The sequence below is a fragment of the Pan troglodytes genome, chromosome 2 (genome assembly GCF_028858775.2).
Source record: "Pan troglodytes isolate AG18354 chromosome 2, NHGRI_mPanTro3-v2.0_pri, whole genome shotgun sequence".
Lineage (NCBI taxonomy): Eukaryota > Metazoa > Chordata > Mammalia > Primates > Hominidae > Pan > Pan troglodytes.
Window position 1 is genome coordinate 123,688,128 of NC_086015.1, and position 20,268 is coordinate 123,708,395.

The 20,268-nt window shown below is 42.7% G+C and overlaps 1 protein-coding gene and 1 non-coding gene across 2 annotated transcripts in view; both read right to left on the reverse strand.

The window, feature by feature from the left end:
• Nucleotides 1–697: 697 nt before the first annotated feature.
• Nucleotides 698–20,268, reverse strand: part of FSTL1 (follistatin like 1) — a 57,349-nt gene continuing 37,778 nt past the window's right edge. Inside the window, 8 exon segments of the mRNA NM_001244588.3 lie at nucleotides 698–5,409; nucleotides 8,284–8,360; nucleotides 11,192–11,302; nucleotides 11,626–11,738; nucleotides 13,075–13,193; nucleotides 17,755–17,885; nucleotides 19,175–19,207; nucleotides 20,077–20,206. Of these exon segments, the coding sequence (NP_001231517.2) occupies nucleotides 5,365–5,409; nucleotides 8,284–8,360; nucleotides 11,192–11,302; nucleotides 11,626–11,738; nucleotides 13,075–13,193; nucleotides 17,755–17,885; nucleotides 19,175–19,207; nucleotides 20,077–20,206 (759 nt within the window). The 3' untranslated portion in view covers nucleotides 698–5,364.
• On the reverse strand, nucleotides 4,072–4,133 carry MIR198 (microRNA mir-198). The gene has a single exon (NR_032058.1). It is a non-coding gene; the product is annotated as a microRNA mir-198 (primary transcript).

Here is a 20,268-nt window from a genome sequence, read left to right on the forward strand (position 1 = left end):
TCTCCCTGCTAGAATTTAAGCTCCACAAAGCCAGAGATCATTATGTCTTTTCACTGGTCACAGGTAAGTCCGAGCACTTAGAACAAACACTTAGAAAATGTCTGTAACGTAGTAATAGACACAACAAATATTTGGTAAATGAACAATAAATGATATTGATCTCCATCTCTACTTTTTCCTTACAAAAGAGTTGAAAATCACCCTTAACCAATCATAGAGTAGAATGGATCAAAGGATAGTTGAGGTACAGTTTGGATCCCCTACTATATTGTTCTTATTCCCTTAATTACAACCTTAGATTTAGCTTATATATTCCATGACTCTGGCAATGACTACATTATGCCACGTTCTGTCCTCCCCAAGTGGACATTTCTGAATGCTTTTTGAGGGCATCAGAGTTCTACTCTGGCCGTTTTCTGTCCTTAAGTTTCAACAATGACACAGATTTTAAAGTTCTTTCGTCTTAAAGACAGAAAGGAAAAGATGTACAAATTGGGTTATATAAAAAGTCAAGTTTTCTACAAGGCAAAGCATCTCATAAAGTCAAAAGAAGAAAAACAAACTGAGAAAGTATTTGCCACATTCACGACAAAGGGCTAACGATATACTTATGGAGAACTATGACAAACCAGTAAGAGAAAGACCAGCAACCATTAGAAAAACAAAGAAAATGAAAGAAAATGACAAGAACCAATTATTCATGGGATATTTAATCTTACAAAAGGAATAATGAATATAAAAAATAAAACAAGGAGTTACCATTTTTCCTCTATCAGAGGCCAAAAAGTTCGAAGGCACAATGTTTGCAAGAATGTAGGGAAATGGATATGCTCAGTTAATGTACTTTTGGCAGTCATGCATACTGGTGCAACTTCTTTGACTTTATAGGCAATCATAGGCAAATTTATAAATGTACACACCCTCTTAAGAGGATGGTTTTATTCACTGTATTTTCTGTGATACAATTTGGATTTTTACCATGTACACATATTATTTTTTCAGTAAAAAAGTTAAATCATTAGAAAAACATTAATTCTCATTGACAGGAAGACCCTCCTTCCTATTCATACAGCAACATTTTACTTCCTATGTCACACCATGCAACAGCCCCCAGCAGCATTAGGCCAGAGTTGTTTTCATGTCCCATATCCCAGCTAGGATTATTCCAGGGCTCTGAAGGCATCTGCTTAGATCTATCTATGCATTCATATTTTTTCCCTTCCTTCCTTCCCCTTATTTCAGAAATAATTCAAGAGGACTGATGATAACTTGATAAAGAAGCTCTAAAATAAAGCTGATCAAAGTAACATACTTCTTTGCACAATTCATAATATTAAATTTTGATGAAAGGAAACTTAGCTTCTGAATTATGCTTAGTTTAATAATGTTGCACTTCCTGAATACATACATACTATAACAGCAGAAAGTTTTCCCAGAACATGGTGGAAGGTTGGGAATAGTTAGCCAAAATTTAAAAGTGGTTGTGGGCAAGGTACCCTTCAAACTGGGTTTAAGATTCCCTTCTGAGAATGAAAATTTGAAGAATCAAACTGTAAGAGCAGTAATCTGTAGCAATCACATAACAAAAAAGATTGCCTTTTAATATTTGATTAGCATTTGGGTAATATCCCAAATCCAATCAAAGTGATCCAGCTATAATTTTAGGAAAGCAAAACTTCCACATGACTGAACTGAAGAAACCTTAAACCTCATTGACTATAATATGCTCTTTTGGGAGGCAGAATTATTGTGGGTGGAGAGTGCATGATACATATGAAAATGGCAGGTTGGAAAGCGTTAGTCATGTGTCCCCAAGCAAAAGAGGTTTTAACCAGCTAACGTTCAGCCCACTTGGAACTGTTTACCCCCATGGAATGTGTGTATCAAGGAAGTGCCATTAAGGTTATTTAGCCTGTCCCTGGCAATGATTCCATGTTCCCTGTACTACCTTCCCATGTTTATTTGCCTTCTCACAGGCCACTGCAGTCAGCCTCACTGGATGCCATTTAGTCTCCTAAATCATATGGGGGATTTAGGAGTCATTTAATTTAATGTCTTCCCAATACAGGAATGCACCTGCTATGGTTTGAATGTTTATGTCCCCCAAAATTCATATGTTAAAATTGAATCCCCAAAGCAATGGTATTGAGAGGTGAGGCTCTTGGGAGATGATTAGGTCATCAAAGTTTAACCCTCATGAATGGGATAAGTGCCCTTATAAAAGAGGCCTAAGGGAGTTTGTTCACCCTTTTCACCATGTGGGGATGCATCAAAAAGGTGCATTCTTTGAAGCAGGCAAGCTTCAACAAGCCCTCATCAGACACTGAATCTGCTGGTACCTTGATCTTAGGCTTCCCAGCCTTCAGAACTGTGAGCAATACATTTCTGTTGCCTATAATTACCCAGTCTGAGGCATTTTGTTATAGCAACTTGAAGGGACTAAGACACTTTCTGACTTGTCATCACCTTCTACTCCAGACCCACTATCCATGATCCTTTCAAAGAAACTTGTTCTACCAGTCCCCAAGTAAACTTTCCATCCAAGCTGTAGTCCCAGGAGAAACTCTTCAGTCCTTTTTAAGGCTCCTGAAACTCAAATCCACTCTTAGGAAGTAAATGGGTAATGTTCTCACGACTTTATTTGGCCTTAATTGGGGGAAAGGAAACCAATAAAACTATAACTTTAATTTCTTTATTCATCAATAGTATCCGAAAAGAAAGAATCAGGAGTTACAAAAACAAGTTAAATGCAATATGGAAGCCTACTAAATACAAATACAAGTTCACAAACACATATGCAACAGAAACTTGTTTAGATTGTTTCTTGAAGTTTGACTATTTAAAAACATAGGTGTAAAGGAAAGACATTCAGACTGGTCCACGTGGGCTTGTTAGCAGGCAGAGGAACCCTGCTTTCCAAAAACTGATATAGTCCAGAGTCACGGCATGTGGGAAGGTTTCCATGGACACTGGATCTTAACAGATGCTATAGTGTTTACAAAACTACACACACAGAGAAAGCCCAAGGAAGCCTGCAGGCTAAGCCCTATGCTTTTAGAGGGCTGAAGGAACCAAACCTAGTTTAATCCTGTTTGTTTGCTCCATGCAAAACTTTATGCAAGACTCCCCAGACTAGGCTATTTAGCAGCTTCCCATGAATGGTCCTCAGATCATGTGATTCTACGGCATAGACGACAGCTGCCCTATTTACACAGAAGCAGCAGAACTCAAGAGGAATGTGGATTTGCTCTTGGGAGTTCAATGTTGCAGGGTAGAGTAGTCTTGGATGATAACCACTGTTCTAAATGACTAGTGAAGAGACACTGTGGTTTCTTGCTTTTAACAAATTGGTACTCTTGCCCTCCTCCCATAGTGTCCAAGGGCTGGCAAAACCTTTGATTAAGGCGTGCTGCTGTGAGTTCTCCAAGGCACTTGGACAGGGAGCTGCATTTCAGACTGAACAAGTGGAGTTTGAAGAGTTTTTAGATGGGATGGATACATAAAAGCTTGAAATGCTAAACAAAGTGGAATTTTCTCCTTTCAAATGAGAACAAGAAAAACTATTTAGAAGGAATTCTATTTTTGGCACAACAGTTTCTCACAGTTGCCTGTGCGTTACAACCTAAATAATTTCCTTCTGATGGTCTTTAATCTGCTTTCTGCAAATGAGATCTTATGTCAAGGCTTTAATCTTTGGTATTCCAAATGCATCTGAAACAGGGTAGTGAGTGGGGTTAATAATCACAGAAGTCGAAAGACACAGGACTAACTGTAAACGACTGACCTCCCCAAGTCACAGTTTTAGGATTAAATCTCCATTTTCTTCCCCCTGTTGAATCTGAAACTTTCTTTTATCCTCATCTCTAAGGGAATGCTTTCTATTTCCAGCTGGAGGTTAAACATGAAATGCAAATATGAAGACAGAGTGGGCTGGTTCTCTTTCCCACTCTCTTCCTGCTTTACCCATGAGGACTCCATATCATAGCACGACCTGTAGGGTCATCAGGCTGAGATCAAATTTGGTCATCTTGTTTTTGGCCATCTGACATTTCTTGTTCTAATAACAAGATTTCATTTATTCTACAGAGAAGAAGGAAAAATCACAGGAACCTATCTCCCCTCTGGACCAATGATCAGAACCACGGAATTGATAACTTATCAAATCAAAAGGTTAGTGCATTCTTACCAGCTCATTGAGGAAACTGAGGTCCAGAAAAAAGAAGAGGCAGGGCCAACTCACTCTCCTAGTTAGTCGTAGGCCAATGAGCATATTGGTAGGCTGGGATATCCTAAGCCCTGCTTGGCTGCCCTTGTCTCCATCCTTGGGAATACTGATTTGCCTCAACTTCTCAGAATAAATAAAAACAAATTAATGTTTGGATCTTGGAAGTTTTTTATGAAGATGCTTCTTCCCCTGGCTTCGGTCTAAGGCACCCTTGCTCCTCTGGCAGATAGTGAACTGCTGGAAGCTAGGGGGGCCAACTATGGGCTGCATCTAGTATGTGGCAGGGTGGGGGCATCTGGGTTATTTCAGCCCCTGCACCAGGAAGAACCCCAAACTCCTTCCACCTATGACGTGGTGGGACTACTGAAAAATAATTACAAAAGCTTAATACCTAGTCAAGAAAATAAAATATTAAAAAACAATAATATAATGATAATAATTGAAGAATAAAGTCAACTTGCCAAAAAAAAGTGTTTTACAGAGAAATAGCACCTTTGGTAAAAAGTATTTTTAAAATTTGGTTAGGTCGCTAAGGGGCTCAAAGTATACAAGTATCTGCATCATTTGGGTGTACCCTCCCAGAAACTCCATCCAAGTCTGAGGGACACTGGATTAACTAGCAGGATGGCTATGTATCTAGAGGCAGTTATTGGGACCAAGAGATGCGTGGATGCTGGAGGTCTGTCATGCTGACGGCAATGGAAAGAGGCTGGAAGCAGAGAGCGTTCCTCTCCTTGGAGCTTCCCAAACCTCTCCTCCAGGGACACCCTGCTAAGTTCTCTCTGGCATCGTGTGCACTCCCTGCAGCCTGCTGACAGATGCAGTAAACTCAAAAGAGGTTCAGATTTGGGTCTGTTCCTCTTTCAATCGTGATGCAGTTTCCTCAGTAGCCTCCAGCCCCAGAGCACCATTTACAGTTTCTCTTAAAGCACTCCTAGAAATGAAGGCTGTGGCCCTTCCCCTCCTAGCCAGCCACCTTCATATCCTTTATTGCAAAACAAATAAACAAAATATAACTCATTGCTATATAAGCAAATACTGGTGATTTGGCGACTGTAGCAGACACTTGTGTATACTGAACTCAGCGCTGAAGTGGAGGAGAAGATGCTGGGATCCAGACACTGTCCTGTGCCTCCTCATTAGATCTCTTTGGTGCTCACTCTCTTGGTCTTTTCAGCTGTTTCCTTTGAGATGCAAGAGAAAATAGGCGTCATGGAAATATTAAACAACTGTTGGAATTTATCTGTTCCTCAAGACTATATAGCATTGGCATTTACAAGCTTATGCTGAATTTTAGTTGTTTACTTGTCGGGCTCCTCCACGGACAATGAACAACTTGAGAACAAGAACTATGGCCTATTCATGACATGGTCATGCAGGGGCTGTTTACTGAATTAAGCTGACTCCATTTGGACTCCTATGAAACAAGCAGATCAGACATTATGGTTCCCATTTTAAGGATGAAGAAAATGATGTTAAATGGAAATGCTACAAGATGTTCTGAATCCAACAAGTCCAAAGAAGTGTTAAGTACAACAGGTTCTGGAGGCAGACTGCCTGAGCTTCAACCATGGCTGTGCTACTTTTTGGGTGACCTTGGGCATATTATGAAATCTTCTGTGTCTCCATGTCTTAAACTGCAAAACCACAGCAATAAAGTACCATCTCTTACAACAGTGCCTGGCACAAAATGGCCAATAAGGACATAAGAAGATGCTCAACATCATTAATCACATGGGAAATGCAAATCAAAACCACTTGACACCCGCTAGGACAGCTAAAATAAAAAATAACAATAACAAAACCGTTGGTGAGTATGTGAAGAAATTAGAACTCTATGGTGAAGATGTACAATGGTGCAGTAGCTTTGGAAACCAGTTTGGCCATTTCTTCAAAGGTTAAACATGAAGTCACCGTATGACCCAGCAATTCCACTTCTAGGTAAATACCCAAGAGAGCTGACAACATGTGTCCACACAAAAACTTGTGCGAAAATGTTCATAACAGCTTTATTTATCAGAGCCCCCAAATTGAAACAACCTAAATATCCATTAAATGATGAATGGATAACACAACATGTGGTATATCCATATCATGGAATATTACTCAGCCATAAATAGGAAAGAAGTACTGATTCATGCTGTAAGAATGAACCTTGAAAACATTATGCTAAGTCAAAGACAGAAAAGGCTATACTGTTGTATGATACCACTGTAATATGTCCAGAACAGGCAAATTTATAGTTAGAAAGTAGATTAGTGGTTGCAAAGGGCTGGAGGAAGATGAGAATGGAGGGTTACTTCTAATGGGTATGGCATTTCTTTCTGGGATAATGAAAATGTTCTGGAATTAAGATAGTAGTGAGATGACTGACAATCTTAGGAATATACACTTTAAAGGGGTGAATTTTATGGTATATGAATCATATCTCAATTAAAGAAATAAATTTTTAAAAACCTGACAACATTGCCTGATATCTAGCAGACACTGGTGTTCCATCCATAGCCCCTTTGTGCTTAATGTCTTGGTGTACACTGGCATGACTTCCTACCTACTGCCAGCACCTGCATCTCTGCCTGAGGCCTTTCTCTGGCTGCTGAAGCCCACTCTGTCCACACACACTGATAGGCCACAAATGCTAGGGAATTAACGTTTCCCAGTAGCAGCCCTCAGCCAATGGCTAATGGGAGTTCTTGTAGAAACAGCCCAGCTTCATCCCCACTCAGGCACTGTTATTCCATTCCCAGAGATCCCCAATAGGATTAAGAGTCACTTGTTAACAGTGGTAACATGCCTGAATACACACTCTTCATTACTTCCTTCTCTTTCTGGACTCATTTCCCAAATCTCCCTCTGGTGTTTCCTGGCATTGCTTCCCAAATAAACTATGTGTACTTGCATCCTTGCCTCAGCATCTGCTCTGAGGGGACTCACATCAAACACAGAAACTTAAACATATTAGCTATTATAATTCACTCTGTACTGTCTGATATCCTAGACAAAAGTAATTCCTATGAAGTTTTTTTCTCTTTCATGGGATTGAACTCATTTGGAGACTCAAGACTGGTGAAATTTGAAAAGCAAAAGACTAGAAGCTTTTGCTTCTGCTTAAACAACCGACATGAGATTTCTATACTATCAGTGACAATGATGACAAAATGCACATTGAGAATGATCAATAAATAAGCAATTACTATTAATAGTAATAGTCCTGTTTACTCATGTCAAATATTTCATATCAATAGTTTAGCAGTTCTTGTGACCATTATATTCCTTAAAAACTTCTATGTCAGAGCTCCTGAAAGCAGCTCTACTACATTCGGTCTACAGACAGGTAATGGAAGGTGCAATATCCTGTATTAAGACTACATAATAAGCCAGTAGGAGGATGGGCCAGGAGTTCAACAGTTCCACAATATGTCAGAGCATCACTATTCTGCTAAGAACCCTTTCCCCAAGGAAGCCTTTAACTTAATGACATAGAACCTGAACAAAATTCTTATTATCTTCTTGAGTCTCTGGGAAGGAGACTCTTTGTTAACCCCAGGCTATTTTCTAGCCAGACTGATGTTGAACTTAAATCCTTTCTGCTGTGGCCCAAATCCACTGCTTTCATGCTCACTGAGTGCTGACTACATACCAGGCCCTGTGAGACTGCAAGGGTACAATGATGAGCAAGTTACAGAGCCTGCTTTCAGGAGCTCACAGTCTTTGGGTCTGGACACTGGTCATGACAGGATACACACTTCCTTAAACCATGCTCATTTGCAAACCACTTCCACCTCATTTGCAAATCACCACCTGCCTGATTTTGCCTTATGCAGCCACTCACCGAGCTGTAACCTATATGTGTTGAGACCTACTGGGCCCTGTGAGGACTTTATCAGGGAACTGTCTGTATCACAGTTTGATAGTACAGGTGATGGGGTATCACTCAAGATCTACTGTATTGAGCAGAGAGAGCCTCCTTGGTCTCCTGGGGCACTGGGCAGTGTTTGAATGGTATAGGGCCTGATGGCAACAGCAACACCTGAACCAGCACAGAGGCTGCCACTCACCTGATGCTTTTGGAGCTCCTGGACATATCTGGTCATCTCCTCCTCTGTCTGGGTCTGTGCCCCCTTCTGATTCTTTCCTGCATGAAGAACCAAAGCTCAGAGCAGTAGCAGCTGTGGTAAGCCAGTGAGGAATCCGCCAAGATCTACCTAGAGGCTCTCAATTCATCTCCCATTTAACTTGTGGAAGGAGAGATGAATTACCCATATTTTCTGAGTATGAAGGCATGAAGGGGCCCTGTGTAATTGATACCTCCAAGGTAACACACTGTAACAAAGCAATCTACCCCAACTCCTCTCTGGCCTTTGTTCCTTTAACTGCTTAGCACATCCCAGCCAGAAGCTGGCCCTACAAAAAAAGTTATGGTGAAAACCTGGATCCTGACACTGGAGATTTCTCTGAGACAATGACTCTCAAGTCATTCATATACCATCAAAATGTCCTGGAGAACGTTTGAAAAGATAGCTGTCTAGTTCCACCTTCAGAGATTCCGATTTAATTGATGTGAGGTGAGACCTGGACACCAGTATTTTTTTTACAAGTCTTTCTAGTTGGTTCTAATGTGCAGCCGGGATTGACAACCATTTCATCTAGCAATGTTTCTGAAACTTGCACAGTGATAAACAAAAACAAAAACTACACAGGTTCCCAAGCTGCTGTTTTGCAAATTGTGATTCACTAGGTTTAGGATGAAATCTCCAGGCTTATCAAGTAGAATGTTGACCATTAGGAAACACTTCTAGGACATATCTTCCAAACATTGCTATCAACCTTCCCTTCACAGCAGTTTCCCTTGGCTCTGCCTCCTCCTGGCTTCAAATTTTGATGCCCCTTCTTGCTTGTCCCATTTTGATTTGTGATCTAAGATCAGACTGCTAACTCTCAGGTATTAACCTGAAAATGCCCCGGAATGCTGGCTCCACAAACTCCTCTTAGATCCACGGCCTACACATCCATACGTGCTCAGGCCCCTGGGGCACCACCATCTAACATGGATTGCTCCATGTTATACCCACATAGAGTTCTGGACTTGGTCATCCAGGGAGGATGAGCAGCCCATAGCTGAGTGGCTGTGGAAATGGGCAACATCCCATGAAGCTGATCATTTGAATTTTGTCTGATGCATGTGATAGAGATTATTATCCAAATGACCATGCTTATTCTATAAGCCAACTGCATACCAACTGCCTGCACCTTAGAAATGGAGGGCTACCTTTACAAAGCCAGAACAGCAGCAGTTAGAAGCGGAGAGGTACTGAAGGGAGTTTAGGGAAGACAAGTATAGGATGCTTCATGGTTGAGGCAGGCTAGGCCACTGACTGTTTTGAGATGTGTTTTGTTGGTTTCAACTCTGTGTTTGGTCTGGAGATCCTGGCTTGGTCTTGACTTCTAGGAACTTGTAGGAATTTCTAGTCTCTAAACAGCCTCTTCCTGTTCCTTCACCTGTCCCTGTAGTTACATTGGTTTGCTGTCGTTCCACACTGAAAACAGACTTGGTCCTGGGCAGCAGTAGACCAGTGATACCTTAGATAGTACTGGGCCATTTATACTGTTGGTGTTCTCTAGGATCCTTGTCTAGAAGAGCCTCATCCCGGGTTTCTGACCTCTGTCTCCTAGTTACCATTTAACCTGATCTTCCTGAACATTATCCTAGGTTCCAGCCAGCTCTTCCTTGACACAGTTAACTTCTTAAAATAAACTTTTTTTTTTTTTTTTAAGACAAGGTCTTGCTCTGTTGTCCAGGCTAGAATGCAGTGGCGTGACTATGGCTCATGGCAGCCTCAACCTCCCAGGCTCAGGTGATCCTCCCACTTCAGCCTCCCAAGTAGCTGGGACTACAGGCACGTGCCATCACGCCTGCCTAATTTTCACATTTTTGTAGGGACATGGTCTCGCTATGTTGGCAAGGCTGGTCTTGAACTCCTGGGCTTCCCACTTTGGCCTCCCCAAGTGTTGGGATTATAGGCATAAGCCACTGCGCCCGGCTGATATAACTTTAGGTTCACCCTAGCTGGTGAAACTTTTCGGCCTGGTTCCAAATGACCTTAAGGCAATTCTCCGTTGCAGACCTGGCTTCAACACCCTTCTCTGTCTTGCCTCCACTCTGAATGTCCCTTGTTCTTTGCTAGGGCTTGGCTTTAAGAGTCCCTCTTGATCTTTGGCATCGTTGTAGCCCAGGACCCAAATGGGACTCCAGTGGTTCCAACATACCCTGTAGCCTCACACTGCCCCACAAACTCTCAGATTTCTCTGTCTCCCCAGACCACCCTGCACACATCTCAACTAGCTCAACTTTCTCTTTTTAAAAAAGATTACCCATCTCTGTTAGTTGAAAGAGGGTCTACAAACGTATTTTCTTTTTCTGCTGGGTATGGCAAGAAGTCATCTTGTCTTCCAACCACTAGTGTTTTACCATTTCCTAAGGTGTTATAAGGATCAATGGGTTAATATGTAAAGTGCTTAGAAGAAAGCCTGGCACATGGTTTTTGCTGAGTATTTGCTTTCACTGTTACTATTCCATTATTATTTTTGATTATTATTAAATAATTATTTTTATTTTAATGTTTTAATTATTAATTACTATTTTTAATTATTATTCCATTATTACTACTTCCACTATTACTATTTCCATAATGTTACTATTCCATTATCATTTACTTTTGCCCGGGGTCTTGGTCCTCTCTTATTCCAAGCCTCTGGAGTGATTTTCAAACTGAATGCCTATGGGATAAATGTTCTGCCCTCAGAGCTCCCCACTTGGGGCTCCAACCTTATAGGTGTGGGTCTGCCTGGGTTCCTTGCTCCCAGCCACCGCCCTCTTCTCCATCATCCCCACCCCAACTTCTCTCATGCTGATTTCATGAAGCTCTCTCCTTGCTGTTTTTTCTTTCTGCTTGAAGCACAGCTCACCGTCACAGGTCATGGCTGTACAGACCCAATTTCCACAGGCACAGACACAGCGGTTACAGTCCACCTCGGTCTCAGCTCCATCTGCATACGTTTCATCCTCCAGGGCACACTCTGTTGGGCCAGAAATACGGGGCAACAGTTTAGCTGTGAGGGTGGAACAGGGCATCTTTGCTACAGTCTGTGCACCTTACCCTTTTTTCCCAGACAAGACCTGCCTGTCCCTCAGAAGCACTATATCTGAGCAAACACTACCATCAACCTAAAGAATGTGGGGCCCTAACTTCACCATGGGGAGAATGGGCTGGGGCCCAGTTTAGAATCATGGAAGGGGATTTTCTCAGCTAGCTCTGGAGAGTTCTACCAATCCTCTCTATCTTGGCTCCTACAAAATGCCTCCATTCACTACAGATCTCTATTTCTTAGGTTAGGCATACTCTTCTCAGGAGGGTTGAAAGATGGGTTGAGGCACTTGAGAAACTCTTGGAAGCTGAGTTTCCAATCAGCATTTTCATCAGACAGTTCAATGAGAGCATCAACACAGAGTCCCCTGAAACAAAACACAGGAGAAATGTGTTAGCAAGACCTCAGCTTTGCTCAGAAGAAAGGAAGTAAGCATCAGGACCACATACACCCAGGGCCTCCACAGGAGGCCAAGAAGATGACTGCTAACTAAAACAGCCTCTCTCTACACTGACCCAACACAACTATTATCCATCCTGACCAATGCAGGCATCTAACCTTTAGTTTGTTATACTGAATGTCAGATCACTCAGGCTGTCCAAATGTTCCCCCCCTTAAGATGATTAAAGTTTCGTGAATGGTTTTGTCTAATGTTTTCACTGCCTGCATACCTTCCACTAGCAATTGCCTTTCCCCATGGTATATACACGTCAAGTCAACCAAACTAGGAAAATCAAAACAGAGGAGATATGACAGATGACATGAAAGGAATATAGGATTTGAAAGAATACGAAGTTCAAGCAAGAATCACCATTATCATCCTTCTAGAAAGAGATTTTCAGAAAAGCTTTTAGAACTCAGCTCCATCACTTCTTTCTTGGGCTGTATTTGAGCCCTGGCTCAATCACTTACTACTCAAATGGACTTGAGCTAGTTATTCAACTTTTCTGAGCCTGTCTTCCCATCTGTAAAAGGAGGACAAGAAGCCCTCCTTCACTGGGATATCATGAGGCTCAAACGTTGAAATTATAAAACATTATATAATTTCAGATTATCAAAATATGAAGGATTTACAGAACCTATACTTTAAGGTCATAGACTATTATTAAAGAAGAATCCTTCTAGAAACTGTGCAATGCACTTCTTTTGAAAAAAAGACATGCTTTTCCTATTTTTAATTCTTACCGATGTGCTGAAACCACATCAAAAGTTTCTTAGCGATTAGTTTTTATTAATATTGATTCTGGAATAATGCCATAAAAGTAGACGGGCATATACCTGTAACAGTTAGGGCAATCGACATGAAATAGCACTAATTATCTAAAAATCAGAACAAAGCTATTTTAGACCTACAGTTAAATAATACATTAATGTAATTCCTTCAGAAAATTAATCAGTAAAACATCACCCACAACATTCAGAAATAACTTGCTCTGACGTGCCCTTGGCAATTTATTTTAAAATTATATTCTTCTAGTCCTTGCAAGTTCTGACCAAAAACAATAACTATTTGATTAGATATCAGTGGTACTCAATATATTAATTCATACTTTCATAGAATAGAACAGGACAGAATTCCCATTTTGCTTTTTACATGACATTCTCTCACTGGTGGCTCTTTTGCAGGTGGGAAAGGGTTTAAGTCCCCTCTCTCGGTTAGTCTTCCCTTGTGGATCATTCTCTGACCTCTCGGTTCCTCTCACCTAAGCAACTTGTTGTTCTCCTGGTCTGGATACGTGGTAATATTGATGGCAGTTTCATTCTGTTCCACAAACTTCAGGAATTCGCTGGAGTCCAGGCGAGAGTCACCATTATCAAAGTTCTAGAAAGGGCATGACGAGATCGTTCAGGGATGTTTTGCAGAACCCCTGTTCCATCATTACTCCACTCAGCTGACCTGCCTCTGATTCATCTTGTTCTTGATACATTCCAACCCTGCCCTGACCTCAGAGGGCCATGGCAACAAATGCTCTAATCCCTGGGACATGCAGAGAAGGTACCTGTGCCCACAATGAGAGAGGAAAAGTGCCTGGGCAGAGGAGGCAACCTGAACTGAGGCCTCTGGGGTCCCTAAGCATGCTGTGTGGCCCCATCTCTGACACTGCCCTGTAGACACTTTTGACTATACCTTTGGGTTCAGACCAACCTCCACATCATGTTCTCAAGCCCTGATGAACACGTAACAAGAGTTTAAAGTTGCACGCTGTGAATCAGAATCTCTGTAGCAGGTCCCAGAATATGTTTCTAATGAGCTGCTCAGGAACAGCAGCAATGCAGATAACCCTCTGAGCTCACTTTGGAATTATAGGATTCCAAATCTTGTTGCTTGATTCCAGCCTCCTTGTCCTGTTCTCAGTGCTTAACTTTCACTTTGGTGCCCGTAACTGATCACATCAATGAGAACTCAGGCAAAGGCCTCAAAGCAATAAGCTACAGACAGGGGTCATCATGCAAAGTTCCCGCTCCTCTGCCCTGTGGGCCCCACTGCAGATGTGTGCACAGGTCGTCAGATCACCCAGCTCAGGCTGTCCTCATGACCCAGCTGGCATCCCACAAGCACAAAGTGAGGAGTGCAGTAAGCTCACACACTGTTCTCTATGGCAAGATGCTAAACTGAGACCTCAGCCATCTGGGACCATTCAACACACCCAGGCACTAGCTGCAGGAGGAGGGTGTTGAAATCAAGACTGATCAAATTCCAAGTTGCATATGGCTGCTCTCCTAACAAATTTCAATAGCATTTTCCCCCTTCCTCCCAAATCCTTTCCCTAGGCTCCCTCATGCTGCTGCCCTGGGAAAGGATCCGCTTCCCCGTGTTACTTTCAAGATGGCTCCCCAGATGGTGCAAGGGATTCTGGAAGAAACATCTATCCAAATTTCTAGATAGAAGGGGAAGATGTAGCTAACAATTCTCCTCTCCTGCTTGCCATGTGTCACAGGTGTTCCACTCTAATGTTGTATAATGAAGGTGTGCATGAAACAACTATTAGGCCTTTGCTTAGTATGTACTTATCATTCTTGTCCTAATTCCTAGGAACAGGTCTCTGATGTCCTTTATTCACTATACAATTTTCCCTGATGAAACTTCCCTGTTTACCTTGTGAAGTCTTGATTAATTAATGGAAAATAATTAAATAAGTTTGGTTGGGGGCCATTGTTAGTAGCACAGGGCTTTCTTGAGTTCAAATGTTGCATGTGCTGGGTAAATGACAGCAACCCTCAAAGACCCCAGTGTCATCAGGGCCTGATGATGGAATGAGTGTGGGGAGGGGAAACGTCCAGCACTAGCTACAGACCCAGTGCCACATGGCCCAAGTGGGCACCATGAACCTGGCAACCACAGTCCAGGCAGCTCTCAAAAGGCAGTGCTGTGTACACACACTTCAGTAGGACTAGAATAAGGCCTGCAGCTGGGGGAAGGTCCAGCCCATGTGCTTTCTCAAGTCAAGCTTTGTCAAGCTTTCTCAAGCTCCCCAGGCCAGAGCTGTATATAGAATCCACAGGAACACAGAATTCTGGTGCCTGCCCCAGAAATAGCCTGGAATGCCTGGGGGGTCTGCCTGTGAGGTCCTAATCATGGACCATGAACCAACCTAATTCATTCAGCCTCTCTTCAGCCAGTCAGTTACAAAGACATAATATCTCTCTGTGCCTCTTTCCCCAGCTCTATACAGGTTGAGTATCCCTTATCTGAAATGCTTGGGACCAGAAGTGTTTCAGATTTCAGATTTTGTAAAGTTTAAATATGTATAATGAGATATCTTGGGGATGGGATCCAAATGTAAACATGAAATTCATTCCTGTTTCCTATATACCTTACACACATAGCCTGAAGGTAATTTTATACAATAGTTTAAATAATTTGTGCACGAAACAAAGTTTTGACTGTGTTTTGAATGCTACCCATCACATGAATTCAGGTGTGAAATTTTCCACTTATGGCATCATGTTGGTGCTCAAAAAGTTTCAGATTTCAGCATTTGAGGTAACAAAACTTTTCTTCTATCTAACTGTAGGGTTGTGGAAAGGCAGAAAAGATGTATGTCATAAGATCTGTTCTTGGGGCTCATCAATGTAAGTTTGGAGACTCTTCAGAAGAGATGGGCTGAGACAGGCACTTGCTTGTGCACAGCAGCTGGGGCTGTGTGGGCTGTGGTGCCAGGGTAAAGGAGATAAGAAGGCTGGCTCAAGTGTCAGCCCTGGCCATCAGGAGCCACAGGGATTGAGATCACACCCAGATGAAATTAGGAATGGATTAGATTCCAAATTCCAAGAGCATGGAAGGCTCTTTCTACCTGGGTCTTTCTTTCTTCATTCTGTTACGCTTTCACCTAAGAAATAGTGACTACATCACTGGTTATGGTGAAAGTCAGATTTTGGCCTTATTCAAATTCTAATTCAATTTGGTTTTTGAACAATTTTGATGTAAGAAATGCCAGCTGGGCTGGGGAGCATTTCATTGGTTCAGAACAGTCTCTTTGAAATATCAGACCTCTCACCAACAGGCAGCTGCTGACCTAGGAGGAGGCAGTCTCCCTTTGAAGACAGCAGCATGTAAGACTCTGATAATCATCAAAAAGTAGAAAATGAAACCTGTTTTCTCCTGTTAGACACTGCCAGAGTGTCTGGGAAGAGGGGATTTTGTGTCTGTCAGTCATGATCAAGCTTTCTTAGATGCCTGGTTGTGAGAAAGCCCTAGAGAAGAGCTACTTTCCCAAAGGGCCTTATAGCTTTCAGAAGGGAGCCTGTAAAAGTGAGTTACTGCTGGAGGAGATGGAGATGTGTTGAGGGGAATGTGGCCTAGGTTCTTGGGAATCAAATCTAATAGCAGGTGTCAGTGATGCCTGAGGCAGAGTGCCATCAAAGGGCCACTAAAAAATGGTTACAACGTCCTAAGTGGCCCCTGGGAAGGAGTGTCCTGGGCCCCACACCTCCTATGCTGTAATTGCAGGGCAAAGTCACTGCTCACAGCAGGCCCTGCAGGTACCTTTACCATTCGCTCAGCTTTTGAACAGTCACTTTCTTTACATTACTTTCTGTTCCTGTCCAAGTCTCCTGGCTGAGCACTATGATGTGTTTTTCTGTAGAAGAGGAACCATTCTTCCTCTAAGGGCTCTGTAATGTGGGAGTGATTGAGAGAGAGGACAGAGCAAGAAAGGCTGTGCTTTTTCATCTGGGTATGATCTCAAAAACTTGGAATCCAGAGATTTAGTATCTGCCATAGAGGAGAGAAATCTCTATGTAAAAATGACACAAGTGAAGTCTTAAATGACCAAATATCCATTTGAAGCCAACCCAGCATTTCTTCATCTGCGGGTTCTATAGTGTCAGAAAGAGAAATCCACAGACTAGACTGGCATTGGCCACATTAGGTGGCCTCAGAGCTGCCAAGAAAAGTCCTTCATGTGTCTGAAGTTGCTCCTGAGTCCTGGCTGGGTTGGGCCCTGGAAGCATGTGAGGGAGCAGATGGCTGGGGCATCTACCTAGTGAAGAGGGCTTTGGTGCTTGCATGGAAATGTGGGTATCTGAATGTGTCTGCATGTAGGATGTGTCTCTGTGTGGCATGTGAGTCTCTGTATGTGGTGTGTGCGTGCGTGTCTGGCATGTTTTGAGTTTAAGTGTGTCTTTCTCTGTGCTTCTGAGTGTGATATTCTGAGTGTGATGTACCTGTGTGTGTGTCTGTTCTTGTCAATCAGCTGTAAGAATGCCCTTAATTGCTTCTTCTAACTCTCAAGTTCTGTGAAAGATCTGCATGGCATGATAACCCGAGCCATCGCTAAATATTATAGCTTCCTTCATTTCTCTTTGTGAAAATAGCATCTCTCCTGCTCCCAAGTGGAACACTCTGTCTCTTCAACTAATTATGATTGGGAACAGCAATATCTAAGTTCAGGAACAATCTCTGGACCCATGAAATGCCAGTCCATTGATTCTTCTCATATGAAGACTCTCTCCAGGCCATTGGCAGTCAAGTTAATGACTTAGAGAAATGTCAAACTAGGCAGGAAAGAGGCCAAAGTGGTCCAGGTCTGGGTGCAATCAGAGGGAATTTTGTATTAACAGCCAGATCCATAAGGTGTCATGGCGAGTAGGGGACAGAGCTTGGCCCTAACTGACAGGTTCTCCAAGATCTTTGTGGCTTTCACTGCCTGAAAGCAGCAGCACATGTGTGTTAGATCCCAAAGACTCCACTGCTTACTCCCACTGATCAAGCTGGTCAGAAGGCAACTTTCACAGCTTCATGAATGATCTATGATGAGGAAACTCAGGGTGTCTGTGCAGGTTTACATTTCCTGTGGTCTGGGAAGATGTGATCGGGCAATGGGAGGAGGAAGCTTCCCTTTCTATGGGCCTGAATAGTCTTCCTCCTACCTCTGGATTACCTTAAAATAATTGTCTAGGATTTCACTGTAGTTGCTGCCTTTAGAGAACCAGCCATCTGGAATGATCTCAGCTTCCAGCCACTGGATGATGCGACGTCGGAGCTCATCACGGTTGGACTGATAGCAAACAACTGCAGGAAAGTGGAGGATGTCAGCTGGAGCAGTCAGGGGAGGACCCCAATGATATCTGGCACCCACTGTGTGGGAGCATCCGTGCCCATGGTTCTGCATATGTCATCCCAGCAACACAGGGAGATAGGATTAGCACATCCAGGGTACACAACTGGAAAAAGTCTAGCCCAGGATTCAAGCACCCATCTCTAAAATATTTGTAAAGATTGAGAATACTGAAACAGAGAGATTTTGCTGCTTATGTGAGAAATAACTAGAGCTGAAAAATAATAAAGGATACTTTCATTAACTTTAGGAAGCTGAAGGGGAAAAAATCAATAAAGCAGCTCTCTTGACTCAAAGATGAGCTGAAATAATACATGAATAAATGAGAATATTACAGTTTTTATGCTACTAGATTTCTGATTTTCTCCAGTTTCTCCCTTTCTCACCAACTAGGTCCATCCAAACTTCCCCCCACTTACAACTGTATACCACCTGCATCATCCTTTATTATGAACAACAGAATGTGAAGGCCAGTGAGGGCTACGTCGAAGCCCTGCTCTGGACAGCTGTTGTCCACTGGAAATAACAGGGGGTGCTGAGAGTTGAGTGGATGGGGAAGCAGAGGAGAGAAAGCTTTGGCAAAAGAGAATTCCTGGAAGACAACACATGCTGTGGGTGAAAAGGGCACTGGGCCAGGGGAATGAAAATCTGGGAGTTCTTCCCCAGTCTGCCAATTACTAGCTGTGTGATACAGAAAACTCACTTAGCCTCTTTGAGCCTCAATTTCCTCATCTATATGGTAATTACAATAAGATCTACTTCTCAAAGGCTACCGTGAGAATCTAAGGAAAGTATGTGCAAAAAAGCTCTGTAACTATAAATCATGATAAAATTTTAGTGATCACTAATAGAAAACCACAGAAGTCTTACTGGCATTTCCAGTTATCCCCTTTCAAAAAGAGTTGTGCCTTATATTTGCTGGTCCCATGACACGAGCATGTCTTATAGGATGTTGAAAAATGAACTCAGTGGCTTTCCTGTTTATGCAGTTCAATCACTACTTAGGAAAAATGGGAAAACACAGCCAACATTCTGACCCAACCAGCTGCTTCAATTGGCAAACACATACACAAATGTAGTTTTGCAGCTTTTCTGAGCTGTGTTGAGGAGTGGCCAGTTCTGGGACACAATTCTGATGCATAGAAGATCTTATGAGCTTGGCAGGGATTGTGGAACACAAAATTTCTGTCATGAAAAGAATGTCCTCCCTGAGATGCACACAGTAGAAAAAATAGGCACTCACCTGGGCTGGCAGATGGACTTACGGATTTCTTCTCTGCAAGACAAAAAGAGAAAACGTGTAATGCGAAGTGAAGGAAAAAAGAAAATTCTTCTGTATTTCTAGGATTACAACTGCTCTACATGTAGAGGAATGTTTGTAACCTTTTCATCATTTTGTCTTGAATCCTTTCCCTTCCTTTCCTTCTTCTAGGGCCCAGGTATGAGGATCTTCTGTCTCCTGCTTTGTCTGACAATTTAGGGCCACTCAGTTACCCTTCTGGCCTCACACCTCCTCCTGTTGCATTGAGGGGTCACTGGGATTTTGAGAATTCAAATGGAGAATCATTCTGGACAAGGAATGGAGTGGAGACAATCACCTGGGAAACAGCTTCTTGTTTCTTCAAGGAAGGGCAAGGCTGAGAGGGGCTGGGCAGGGCTATGGCTTGGCAGGGGGCTGGTATCTAATTAGCAACAAGTGTGGGACTTCTTCCTTCTTATTCTAATGGCAGTGGTTTCAGTGCAAAATAGAGGAAACAATACTGAGAGGTGCCCAAATTAAAAAGCATGGGAAAAGTGAAACTTACCTACTTTCTAAAAAGGTACATAATTCATTTAAGGAACTTTCTTATTGTTACTGATTTACTGATGGGGTCCACCTTATCTACTATCCAGCTGCAGACAGTGCTGAAAACCCCCATGGGGATCTGATATAGCAAACCCTGGGCAGAGGCCTGGGCCATCCAGGGCAAACCCAGCAGGCTCATAAGTGACAAGAGGATGCAACTCCAACCAACTGGGCGCTTTCCACAGCTTTGAGAGGCTGTGGTCATGGAGGAAAGACCATGTGGTCAGCCAGGCCACACTGCTCTGTTCCTTGGCTCCCCGTGGCTAAAGCTGCCTTGCAGTGATGAGAGCACACCTTACCTTTGCAGTGTCCATCGTAATCAACCTGGATTTTGGATCCAGTGAGGCAGGCATCTCGATGCAGTTCACAGTGGTTGAGGTAGGTCTTGCCATTACTGCCACACACAGGCCTCTTGTGAGGTTTGCATTGCTGAAACAGACCCAAAAGAGAATGTTTGTGCAGTTATGGATATCGACACACAGACACACACA